The following is a 13,187-nucleotide window of genomic DNA, read 5'->3' as shown; positions in this document are numbered from 1 at the left end:
TGTGTGTTTCATCTCTTCACTCTTCCTTTTTCCTGTTGAGCATAAAAATATATTCCACATTAACATAAATTATTTAAGGGCAAACAACAATGGGTTTTCTAGAGAGAACAATGTACTGAAGTCAAACATGCTTCAGTGAAATCATAGCTTTCTTGCCTGCTTATTTTTAATAGCTGAAAACAGCAGAAGAGTTGCCAAGGCTGCTGGATTCGTGTACTCTGTAAGTGTATCAGCATTCCTTTATCATGTTTTTGTGCCTGTGTTTTAAGCTGCATGGTGGACTAACCATTCTTCCTTTGCTTTACCTCTGAAAATTTTCGATCTAAACAGCTAGTCCCATATATTTATCTAGTAGTTAAATTACAGTGCAAGTTGTTACTGCTGACAACACAGACTACTTTCTCTATTTCTAACTGCCAGGAGGAAAATACCAACTATTTTATTCAAGTAAGACTTTGTGTGGTGCACTCTGTATTACAGACCATGTTTTCAGGTGTACCAACTAATACTCTTACAGTGAAGAATAGGTTATGAATGACTTAATGGCAGGTGCCAACGTAGGTTTTTTGAAATGTAATATTTTATTCTAGTAAGCAAAAGTAAATTCATTATCTTGTCCTAACTGATGAGGCAGTGCTGATCATCCCCATTTTCTACCTCTCATTGTCACCACTGTGGAGATGTGTGGTTCTTGATTTTCAGGGAATTTGTGTGAGGCGAAGGCTTACTTCTCTGTACTTCTGGCTCTGTACTTCTCAGGCGCTCCTCTTAGGATGGCACAGCAGGAGAATAGTCTGTGCAAGATGTACGTGTTTCTGCAACTCTTAGCTTTGTATTGGAAATTTGTGCATGACTGTGTGTGTTTTAGTCTACTGTATCTTGTTTTCTTCGCTTTACAACAAAAATGCATGGTTCCTCTTTATGCCTTTGCTTTTTCTTTTGACCTGCTTCAGCTGGACGTGGCCCCATGGTTGTCCACTGGAGCTGTGCTGCATGTGTTGGTTTGCTCCACAGCTGAGGTTCCTTAGACAAGAAGCTCGAGCTTGGGGTGTTTGACCTGTGCAAATATACATAATTTTTTGTTTGTTTGTTTGGGGGTTTTGTTGTTGTTGTTGTTGTTGTAGTTGTTTGTGTTTGTGTTTTGGTTTTTTGGGGGAGTCTATATTTTGTGTGTGTGCATATGTACACGAAGAGGCAGCATTTTCAGGAGGCCACGTTTTACCCTTAGGCTCTGTATATACCCTGTCCTCAAATACATACAAATTTACAAACTTTTCAAACAAGTAGATTCAAAACCTTCACCAGTCTGGCAGTATTGTGTACTCCCTGCTGAGAAAAGAGGTTTTTATCTTAAATTGAATGCAAAGTTACGATTTTGCAGAGGGCACTTGTGCACACTTAGGTGTAGATGAGCTGTTGAAGGATTTAATGTAGTCAACATGCAGAAGAATCAGTGTTTCTGGTACTTGCTTACTGCTGGCATCACCTTTGTGCCCTGTGATCACCGGGTAGGTCCACATGCAAACTCTTTGAGCTTTGCTACCATTTATTAATTTTTAAATACACTACAACCTGTGAATTGCATCCGTAGAGAAGAAGTTGGTGTATTTAAGAGCATGCACGTTGAGAGACTGTATAATGTATTAATAGTAAATGTACCCTTTTCAGATTTAGTTAGTGTCTTGTGATGCATCCGTGTTTGCTGTCTGTTTGATGTTCTGTGCTAATTTTTTTCTGGCTTCCATCTGCAGGAGTGCAAAAAGAAAAAAAGTTGATCTAAGTTTACAGGAGAACAATATGTTACAAACTCTGCCCAAGATTCTTAGTGGAGCTTTAGGATTCATTGAGCTGGTTGCTATTGCACTCGTTAAGACCAGATTTTATAATTTCACAGGGTGCATATGACCTACTTAGAACAGAATGGAAATACCCTTATCCCTGCTTTTCTGATAAGATGGGTTGTTTTCATAAACAAGCCAAGTCTCAATAGCAACCAGTAGTGCCCTTGGTACTGCTCATTTGTTAAAGCAAGGTTATTTATTTTCTGTTAGGAGCAGAGAAAGCATTTGAGGATCAAAACAAACTTCTCTTAATACAGTTTATGGATTACAGTCAATGGAGTGTCTGCTATTTTTTTTTCTATTTTTGTATTAAAGTATTGTGGTTCAATCTAATGTATTTATTTATTTATTTACAAGCTTGGAACCAAAAAGTTAAAATAGTATTATCGGAGGAACAAGTTGAAACTCCCCAGGTTTGGGAAGCAAAGTGCAAGTTACTCTTGAAACAGTGAGGCTACGTTTATTTTGTGACGAAACAGAATAACAAGGAATCTGTCCTCTATCTGTAGACCACTGTTGTCTAATTAGCTTTTTGGGTGGAATATATGATATAAAGATGGCTGATTTATTCTGTTTATTGCAGATTTTTATTATATTGTTAGGAATATTTAAGACTTTCCTGTCAAGTCCATGTGAAGCTTTATGTACAAGCTAGTAGTGTGAGATGGCTTTTCTTTGTCCTTCAGATGGAAATATCTAGGCAGTGTGCCTTTCTTGCTTGATGTAGTACCTTCATGTGAGAGGAGTTGCATTATTGCAATGAAAGTTCTGTTGTATATATAAAATAATAGTGGAGGATGCAATATAATGTGTCCATTTTAATTTGCAGGTTTCCACACTGTTGTGGTTCTCTGGGCTTGTTTTTTTCTTGAAATGGTAGGGCTCGGAAACAGCTGCAGAGGGATGAAGTCTCCGCCTCTCCTCGTGGCCGCACTTATTGCGTGCATCATTGTTTTGGGTTTTAACTACTGGATTGCAAGTTCTCGCAGCGTGGATCTGCAGGTAACTTTCCTATTGCTCTGTATGTCATCTTGTACTTGTGTGGGTAATAAACATAGTCCACAAGGACAACACTTCCCCTGCACATGGTGGGCCAGGAGCTCCAGCTTCTTGTAGGAATTCTCACAAATATTACAGTTGTTGCTTATCAGTAGTGGGAGCTAGGAGGAATGGGAGGAATGCCAGTTTGTGGGTGAGAGGGATCCAAAACTTGAAGACCTGCATTTCTGACACTTGTCATTTCTGCTTACCCAAAGCATTCAGCTATCTTGTGCTGTTTCCGTTTACAGATGTGACAAATGCCATTCTCTGTTTTTCTTCCCAACTGTATGCTGAGACTGACACTCCATTTTTAATTCGAATGAGCATCTGCAATTTGCTCATCTCCCTAGTTTTTTTTCTTACATGACCCATAAGAAGGTGTGCATACTTTCCCACCAAGTACAAAGAAATTTAGCTTGTTCAGAAACAGTGTTTAAAAATCTGAATTTGTGTTTCTTAGAAACCTCTCCTAAAGTGGGCGCACAACTTACATGGAATAATTACCTTGTCTGCCAGTTTTGTGACAGTAACTGTGTTTTTCTGTGACTGTTGAGCTTGGGCTTTAATTCTTTCTGGAGCGTGCTTTCTGAAGTTGAGTATGTGAATAAAGTTTCTGTTTTGTGACCGTGTATGCAGGATATGTTTTGTTTTGTTTTGTTTTGTTTCTTTTTCCGTCTTGTTTTTAACACACAAACCTAAGAACTAACAACCTGGTGATTCAATATGGCTGATGAGAGCTCCTCCCCAGTTTTTGTGTTGAATTTGTGTCCACTTTGTAACTGAGCTGAATCTTGGCACCAAGTTGACAGCTGTAGGAAGTGACCTCGTCTTTCACCTCAGTGGGCATGATTCAAACAGGACACGTGCCTCTGGCTGTGCGCTTAGGGTATGTCTCAGCTTTTCCTTGGTGGAAGGTGTGATGCCCCATCTTCTGGGGCTCTCATCATCCTGTGTTTTCCCGTTAGTCAGTGGCCTCAGGATGGTGGCTACCAGCAGGCTGTAGCTATGTCAGTACTGCTGGAGCTTTGCTGTCACCCCCTTCATTTGTTGGCAATACTTTGCAGCTATTATGACTGGAGTGGAGTAAGTACTTTCCTTTGCTCTTCCAGATAAACTGCAAATCTTTTTCCTTCCACTCTCTTCTCCATTCTCTCGCTTTCTGTGGCAGAGAAGCAGAGTAGGTGGGCAGCAATATGCAGAGTACTGTGGTGTAAGAAGATTTGCTCCATTTTCTTGGAGTCTTAGAAGATGGACAGTTTTTGTTGTATCTACATTTTGATCCACTAGGAATCGCCAGGTCTTTCTACCTGGGTAAATTCTGTTGACCCTCCCGCTCACCCTTCACAGCCCATGTGTCTTTGTACTCTTCCTTCCTGCCGAAGAGCAGTTTTAAACCTGAAGTGTTTAGAAACAGTGTCCTGCAAAACTAAATCAATACTTAAAAAAGAAAAAAAAGAAACAAGGTGGTATAGCATCAGGCTTCGTTCCTTACCGTATGTCTCTGTGTTTATATGTGGAGTATGTGGTGGTGTTGAATTTTCTTCTGATTGCCACTGGTCTTTAAACAATCAAGAAGAATGATGCGTTTCGGCTTATATCTGTCTTTGTGTAACAGCCATATGTCAGTTGTTTATGTAAAAGTTGAGCAGTGATGTCCTCCCTCTACGCTTTCCCAGATCTTCCAGGGAAACTTGTTGATTTGAGAGAGTAGTTTTCCCTCTGAGTTAGTTCAGGATCAACAGTGGGAAGTGAAGTGACTTCAGAGTTGTCTGGATTAAATTTAAAAAGTTATTTGACCTTGTCCTTCAGAAAGATTGCAGACTGCAATGTGTTGTTTGTTTGTTTTTTGGTTTTTTTGGGGTGGCTTTTTTTTTTTTTTAAGCTGATGTATTGAGGCAGCTTTGCATTTCTCTTTTTTTTAACTGAAATTTTGATAGTCTCTAGAGAGTATGCTGTACTGTTAATTCATGTAGAACTGTGTGTGGCAGGTGTCCCCAACTGACAGAACACTTCGATGATGTTAGCATTGCTAGCTCTTTGAAATTCGTTACTCCTTGAATGTATTGGAAAAGAGCCCGACAAGGGGGGAGCGATTCTGTTGCTTCGTCTAATTTGCTCTTCCTCAGGGTCGGATCATGGATCTGGAAGTCAAAGTCCAGAGGGCAGCAGCAGAGAGGGGTGCTGTGGAGATGAAAAAGAACGAATTCCAAGGGGAACTAGAGAAGCAGCGACAGCAAATTGACAAAATCCAGTCCTTGCACAGCTTTCAGATTGAAAATGTCAAGAGAGCACATCAAGAAGAGAAGGTAGGTCCTTTTCTAGCTGTGGTTTTCTCTGAGACTCTGGTTTACCAAGACAATATCTGTGACAGATTAAGGTTGCTCTAATGTTCCAACTGATGGGCATACAGTCAGTGTTGATGTTGCAAAACATTTAATTTATGTATCGTAGTGTAACAGTTAGAAAATGGGCATTGAATGCATATTATAAAATTCATTGTATAATATGTGAAATATTAGAAGCTGCAAGTAACAGTGCTTCTGAATAAAATCTTTACCCCCTCTGTAAATCATTGTGATCAACCATGGGCCTGTGGCTTTCTTTCCTGTATACTGATGTCTTAAAACTTAAGGAAAAGAAGAAGCTGCATGAACAGATGTATTTGTATTCTCAAATATATTTGTATATACTTGTAGGCATAAATGGTTGACGTTTATTTCTAAATGCTTTACAAATTTTGTGCCACCTTGGCCTTCGGCCTCCAAAACGCAGTAGCACTGGGAGACATCAGAAGGTTCGAGTAGCCTTTTGTGGTGGTGCTCTTGGCAGTGCAGCATTGCCAGAGGGGTCAAAGTCTGTTGTGAAGAGTATGAACGTACCTACTTAAATGGTGGGGTGTACAATCACTGCTGTGTAGTGTCTTGCAAACCGTTTTGTTGTGTGTTTTCCTCATGTTGCTAATGCCGCCTCAGGTGTGGCTGTTAGTCATTAATATCACTTTTCCTCACTGTTGCCTGAAGTGTTTAGCTGAGAGTATTTATTCTGGGTTTATTGGTTCTCCTGTCGAGTCTCTTGACTGAAGTTTATAGATCAGCTTTCCAGGATTATTCTTTTCTGCAGACTGAACAGACACAGCTGGTGATGGTAACAGGTGCTCTTCAGGTTGACCATTAGGTGATGGTTCTCTGCTCAAAACTTGCAGTATATGAAGAAAATAACACCAGAATAATCTTTGAAGGACTGAGAGGAAGAGAAAAATGGATAAAAAGGAAGGTGGAATTGTTTCATCAATATGCACATCAGCGCCATATATTTTTAATTTATTTTTAAATCATTTTTATCCAAAGTCTTCAAAGAAATAATAAACCAATTCTTTTTAACTCTTTTGAGACAAATATATTTATTTGATAATTTCTGTCGTTGTTTTTTAATCTTTGTGTATACTTTAAAAAGGTGAGGTATAGTTAGTTAGTTAATTTATTTATTTTAAATGCATGTATTAAAAAGATGCCCAAGGATAGTCAGACAGCATTTGTCACTTCTGCCTCCTAATGGTGGGTGTTGCTACTGAGTACTGTGGTAGTTGAGTTTACTGTTCTCTGGGAGGGTACTCCACTTTTCATGTTGGTGAAGCCCTTTGTTCTATTTTGGAATCTTTTTGCATTCCAATTCCATCCTGCAAAGAGTGAAAGCCCATGCATGAGTTTAAAAAATAATAAAATTTTAAAAAGATAACAAAAAGGGAAACAGAACCAAGTATTTGCTTAATTTACTCTACAGTCTCTTTTATAAGATAAATACATTTTATGCTTTCTTTTCATGAGTAGACTTTCTGGTAACCAGAGGTATTCAGAGTCACTGGAACTGGAAGTGGTGGCCACGGAGTTTACAGCGCAGGCTGGCCAGATGGGCGGACGTCGAGAGCTGGTGACAGGAGCTCACTCAGGAGTTTTGAGGAAGCTCAGGTGGATGAAATGTTGCTTCTGCCAAGCATGTTGTGCAGCCTTTCTTCTTCGAATTACTGTGGTACCAGACAAACGTAACTGGTACCATGCAATTCACCTTTTTTGTAGTGGTGGTATTTTTGAGTCTAGAGGACAGGTAGGAGCTGTCATCCATTAAATCTGGCATCTGTGCCAGGAATAGTGGTAAGAAGTACTTTACAAAACCAAAAACGCTGTTGGATGTGAGGCTGAATGTGGTAGTCTGGGGAGGAGTCAAAGCAGCTTCTGGAAAAAAAAAAATCCTGCTTCTAAAGTCTGTTGGAGTTTCCTTGTGAAAGAGTCAGTGACAAGGATGAGGGAGGCTAATGAATGCATTCACACCTGGAATTGTGAGTGTCTGTGCACGCATGGCTTCCAGAGAAATTATGCAGCTATATGGTAAGACAGTGTTATCACAAGAGAGAATGATAAGGCAGCAGTTACAAAGTAGCTTAGAAACAAACTGGATTAGTTGTTGTAGAGTGGGAAGGTCACTGATGGAGTTTTGGGATGCTGAGAAAGGGATGCAGAAGAGAACAAGGAGGATACCCAAAGCTGTACAGTAGTTTACAGGAAACCGCAGGTTACAGGCTGGACAAGATCCAGGTGAACCAGCTGAGGAAAGCTGTTATGGGCATCTCCAGGGTCCCAAATGGTTCTGGAGAGTGCTTGTGGCTGGGAAAGAGAAAGCATGGTTGTTCTCCATCCACTGATGGGCTTCAAGTGCGGTCAGCAAGTTGTAGTTCAGGTTGGGCAGAAGAAGTGCTCTCCATGCGATAGATGGTGAAGCTGCATGGTGTGTGACATCCATAATACCCAGTTGCAATGGGTCTTGTGGGTTAAAAAGCAACTGGATAACATTGGATGAACATCTGCCCTACCACTCAATAAAAAGGTGTTTGATCTGGCTCCAAGCATTCCTTAACCAGATGTAGCTGCTGCTTGAAAAATACTATAGTTTATGGCTGCCTTGGTGTTCATTTGGCATCCAGTGTTAGAGACAGCAGGCTGGGCAAGGTGGATTTTGGGGCACATGTAGCATAGTTGTTCCTTCCTTGTAAGTGCTTTTCCCTCCATCACCCTAAAACGCTGTTGTTCAGTGACAGAATACTCTATGAAGCTTGCTGTTGAAACCCCAGGAGCTGAAGTTGTAGGAATCATTGAAGTGCTCCAGTGGACTCATCTTTTGTCTTCTGTTTCAGGAGCCTAAAGTGGCAGGATGGGTGTGTATGTGCTTGTGCACCACTTTGTGGCAAATTCAAAGTTTGCTCTTGTGACATGTTGTGACACGTTAGCTAATACTCTGCATACATATTTGTTTTCCAGGTCAGTGAATTAAGAGTATAGTGTTGCTTTACAGTGAACCTATGTGTTTGTCAAAAGACGCCATCCGCCAGGCTGGCATGGATCCATCCACTCTGATTTAGGAATGTTCCTTGTATGACATCTGGGAAGAGAAGGAAAACTTTGTTCTCCTTACTAAGAAACTTCAAGCAGCTGTCCTGGATCAGAGGTTATTCTACAGAGGGGTGTGGAATATAAGAGAAGACTGTTTGAGTGCTTTTTTTTTGTGTCTGTATCTGTATCCATGTATAAGTGTGTTGTATATGCACAAGTGCATACATATTTGTATACACACACAGGCACACATATATCCTTGTTTTTTCGGCTCTGTGGATTGCTATGGGAAACTTGGTCCTTGAACTGAGCTTTATTTACCCCATGGGGATTAGCAGCAAGTATTTACCTAGTCCAGGAAGGATGAATGCAGATCCAAATCCCAGGTCTCTCAACTCGCTTTTAAAGTAATACAAACTGTTTAACTAGGTAAACAGATCTTTGAGTGATAAGCAGGATTTTCTTGTTCTTAAACAAAAACGAAAATCCTTTCAGCTGATGTGTAGGAGTGAATGATCTGTCTCAAAACCCTCACTTTTTCATGGAGAAATTTTGATTTTTCTGTTTATTGAAGACATCTGTACGGGAGCAAACTTTCACAATCTGGACTCCTGACCTAAAGCAACCCTCAGGTAGCATTTGAGACCCATCTTAATTGCAATTCTTCTCTACTGGCTGTGTTTTATTACTCTGCTGGTAAAATACAGCATAATTATGCCACTGATTAGGCTTCATGCCAAACTAATACACCAGCAAGGTATTTGCCACATGTAGATCAATATCGGTGGCATTGTGGTAGCCACTTTGAGTTAAATTTGCCTCCTTTTCTAGTAGTTCTGCCTCTGTGCTACTTGGTGGATGAGGGCATAGAGGTAGGAGGTAGTCAGAGCCTGAAATACGCTGTGGGCTCACCGTCCACTGAGGCAATGTAATCCTGGGAAACTGCTGTTGTAATTGTTCTCTTAGGTCTGAGTATGCATAAAACACTTCTGTCACCAGGCTGCTTTTAAAAAACCTGCTTGAATTTTTAAGGATTAATGTAGATTTAGCAAATGTCTTCTGGAAATCCATACAGAAATAGACTGGAGAGATCAAGAGAGTTTACGTGAACTCTTAGCAACAACAGATAAGGAAGCAGGAGTGCAAAAGGGCTGTTTGTAATCTGTGAGCAATTTTCTGAAGAACAATATTCTATATGGTTGTTATTCAGGACTCGTAGCTTCTGGGATGTACACAGTCACAATAGTCTCTCTGAAGAGTGTAACAGGAGAACAATAAGTGTAATCTCTCTTATTTTTAACTGCTAGAACATGCTTTTGTAGTTTGTCATTTTCTTTGGACTTACGTGATTCTTCCCCACCCCACGTGTTGTTTTACTGAGGAGAGGGGCCAAGCTTTGTACATTATATGTGAAGCACGTCATTGTGCTGTTGCTCAGTGTCTTTTAACACTGGCCACAGCTGCTCTCGCTTCCCCTCCTGCTGGGAAAATTTCAATTCCCAGCACAACCTTCTGAGACAAAATACCTATCGGTATGCAGAGAGTCGGCTTCGCTCAAAAGGAACGACAGTGGGGGAAGTGGGGAGAGAGAGGGAAACCTGCTGTGAAAAGGTGCCTATGTGTCGGATTTTTTGGTGTTTTTTTTAAACCAAACTGTGCCGTATCTTCTAGCTTTGAAAAGGCTTTAAGGAAAAGCAAGCTTTGCCTTGTGCCCCACTCTGCTTGCTGTACCATGACTTAAATTACCAACAGAAATCATCCTGCATACTCATAACTGGAACAGCAGAGGTCTAGAAGACTACCTCTGTTTAAAATATATTTTTACATGGTGGAGAAAGAAAATGGATGGGCTGGGACTAGCTGAACTGTAGACACCCTAGCAGTAGAAATTTAGAGCATGTGGAGCTTGAGAGGTAACTGCTTCATAGCAAAATGAATGGACAAAAAGGAAAGCAGAAAGTATAGTACATATATCTGTACAGGTTCTATATTAAGATTCTCTCATCATAGGGTTCTGTTTTGTTTACACTGCCTACTTTTTGGGTTTTAATGATATATAACAATGTCCTGAAAGTCCTGTAGCTGCACATGGCTTCTTTTCTCCACTCCTGGCACCAGTAAAAGTAATTTCTTACTCGCATGTTTCAACTACCTCTCTCTTCTACTGAGAGTGTTAAGAAATCCTTAACAATTCTAGTGGTTTCTTCAGTTTTGAGGGCTGAACTGTGCCATGTCATGGTGCATGTGTCCTTTATCACAAAAAAGGAGTGTGTTGATTGCTTTTAGCAGAGGATGTGACACAAGATTGAGTCCCTGGTCTTCACCAGAGTCACTCTTTGGGAATAGAGCTGTGGTGTGTTTTTGTTTCTGGTGGTTTTTTGTTTGTGATTTTTAAAAATTATTATTTTAAATTTATGTGTTTGGGGATTTTTTTCCTTTTCTTGAGGATGGAAAAAATGTTACTTTCTGACTGGAATTCAGTTCAGTGCAAAACAGATTTAAATGAGCAATGTCTCCTTCATTTTGGGCTTGAAATTTGTTTTAGACTTGATTCAATTGGTGCTCCTCCACTGAAGTAGGTAGGACTGTGCAGCAACCTAAAAGAGAAATATTTTAATAGGGATCTTATTTATGAATGTTTTTTTCCCTCGCTTACTAGTACCTAATTAGCCATTAGTCTCATGTCATAGAATTAAAAAAGCTTTTTGTGACTGGTATAAATAGTTTCTTTACTCCTGAAGATCATTTCCAAGTGGTGAAGAAGAGTAAAAAGAGGGAAAAGAATTGATGTGTGTTACTAGAAGGGTGTGTGCAGGGATGTACATTTGCAAAAATAGAGAAAGGGATGGGAATTTCCAGTCACAATTAAGCAATGAACAACAGATAATCAAAATATGGCTTATGTTGTGCTACCAGCATGGTGGTAGGGAGCAATAGGGGCATGCAAGGCAGAACATCTCCTTCTTTTTGCAGTAAGGATTTAGATGAGTTTGAGTTAATCCTGAAATAGATGCCCTTCTTCCCCCTCGTTAATTATAAATGCTTGTTTCTGCTTGTTTCTTCATGTGTAGATGTTACATCCCCAGCTTGCTTCGTTCCCAGTTGGTTTGGTTCTGAGCACCTGATTTACTGATGCTGTGGCTCATCTGTTTCTCCTTGTGAGAGCTATTATTTGTGAATGCAAAGTCCCTATTTTTCTTAGATTTTAGTCCTGAAATAGTGTTTACTGTCATCAAGTTATTTGCTGTTTTATTCCTTTTTCCTGTTGCAATACACTGTGCACAGTCAATGTTAGAAAGCACATATGTCAGTTCAGTGTGGTTGGGTTAGCTTGGTTTATGATGGTAGAAAATGCTGAAGGAGTTAGTATAGTAATGCCTCCAATTAATATGTTTATGGAGGGTACTGTGTAAGGCATTAATTGGATCAAATACCTGTAAATAGTTCAGCGAATGTGCTCAAAACATATACTTTGAAATAATTTATCTCAAGGTTTCCTCACAGGTATTCCTGCATTATGGTTTGTTTGGTTGTTTTTTGTAGAATGAACTTTAACTTTTGTGTTTCTTAAGTGGAGTATGACTTCTGTATCTGTGGTGAAAAAATATCTCTGGCCACTGTAATTAAAAAATTTGCTGTCAAGCTGTAGCAAGATTTTTCCATCACTGCTGGTGGCAGTGTTGCTTTTGATTTTTTTGTTTTCTGAGGACCTGCTGTCCATAGCATCGGCTCCAATCAGGAGATTGACTTTTTCCTCAGGGGTAGTTACAAGGACTTCTGTGGAAGACATACCATGTTTGCAAATATAATGAGCTGGTTCTATGTTACAGAGTTACTCTGTCACAGCGATCAGATTTTGATACAATGATACAGTGAGTTTCCAAAAGCTGGATTGTCACTTCTTGGGATCATAGGTGTTGTTTCGTGGGCTGAATGAAATTTAAAATGTGAGTTTCTTCCTAGAACTTAATTTTAGCCTGTGTTTGCTGAGTGCTTCCCAGCAGTTTGCTTTCTTGACCTGCATAAAACCACAAAAGAAAATAATGTCTGTCTAAGTCACAGCCATGAGGTAAAGATTAGTTAATGCTTGGATGACAGAAGGAGGAACAGAAAACCTGACATGATTGATTGATGCAGTCAGATTGGAAGATGGCAGTTGGAGATCCGTCCTGTAAATTATTAAACAATATTTCCTGCTCAATGTAAACAGCTGACTAGATTTTCATGAGTTCTTTTCCTGGACTCTTACGCACATATTCAGGAGGTAGGTGTGACATTTGCAAAAGGAAGTTTTGTATGCAATCCAGAAAGACCCAGGCATGCTTTTTTTGCTTTTTTTTTCCCCCTGTTGTGATTCAAGGAGCCTTTTTTGTATGACAAATAACTTCATTCACTTCAGCTAATCACAGTTACTATTGTCCTAATGTACAAAACATTTAACACTTTTCTGCTTTACTGTCAAATAAGTGGTCCTGGTATTTGTGTGTTTCATTTTAAGAAAAAAATAATCACACCACAATAAACTGTGGGAACACAAAATTGCTGTGTCATACTGACTTTTCTAGTCCATTGAGAGTTTCTGGTAATGGCTAATGCTGGAAACTCTGAGGCTGATAATCATAGAACAACCTGGTTACATTGCTCATGCATTAGCAAAATGTGGCATTTCCATGAAAACATTAACTTCCTTTCTCCGATAAACCAGTGAAAACAAATTTGGAGCTTTTTTTTTTTTTTCACCTGTCCTATGAGAAGGGAGAGGGAGAAGTATTAAACAATCCTAGGTATATGTTGTTATTCACGTTGTTATTATTGTTTTTTCGTTTTTAGCAAAGGAACAAGTCCTTTGCTATTGAGGTTTCACAGTGGTGTTCATGACCCGGCTGTATGTGTAGAATGGTGTAGGAATATTTATTTTATTGGA

The 13,187-nt window shown here is 39.7% G+C and overlaps 1 protein-coding gene across 4 annotated transcripts in view; it reads left to right on the top strand.

Moving 5' to 3' along the window:
- GOLM1 (golgi membrane protein 1) overlaps positions 1–13,187 on the top strand; it is a 34,807-nt gene that overhangs the window by 5,429 nt on the left and 16,191 nt on the right. For 2 of the 4 annotated variants that reach the window (XM_065861326.2, XM_071802412.1), the window contains exons 2-3: positions 2,671–2,843; positions 5,009–5,188. In XM_065861326.2, the coding sequence (XP_065717398.1) occupies positions 2,715–2,843; positions 5,009–5,188 (309 nt within the window). In that variant the 5' untranslated portion in view covers positions 2,671–2,714. Of the gene's footprint in view, positions 1–173; positions 221–759; positions 806–2,670; positions 2,844–5,008; positions 5,189–13,187 lie in introns of all 4 variants that reach the window. The other 2 variants (XM_065861327.2, XM_065861325.2) reach the window with 2 other exon arrangements.

Source organism: Patagioenas fasciata, chromosome Z (assembly GCF_037038585.1).
Source record: "Patagioenas fasciata isolate bPatFas1 chromosome Z, bPatFas1.hap1, whole genome shotgun sequence".
Classification (NCBI taxonomy): Eukaryota; Metazoa; Chordata; class Aves; order Columbiformes; family Columbidae; genus Patagioenas; species Patagioenas fasciata.
Note: the sequence above shows the minus strand (reverse complement) of the source record. Positions and strands in the feature narration are given on the sequence as shown.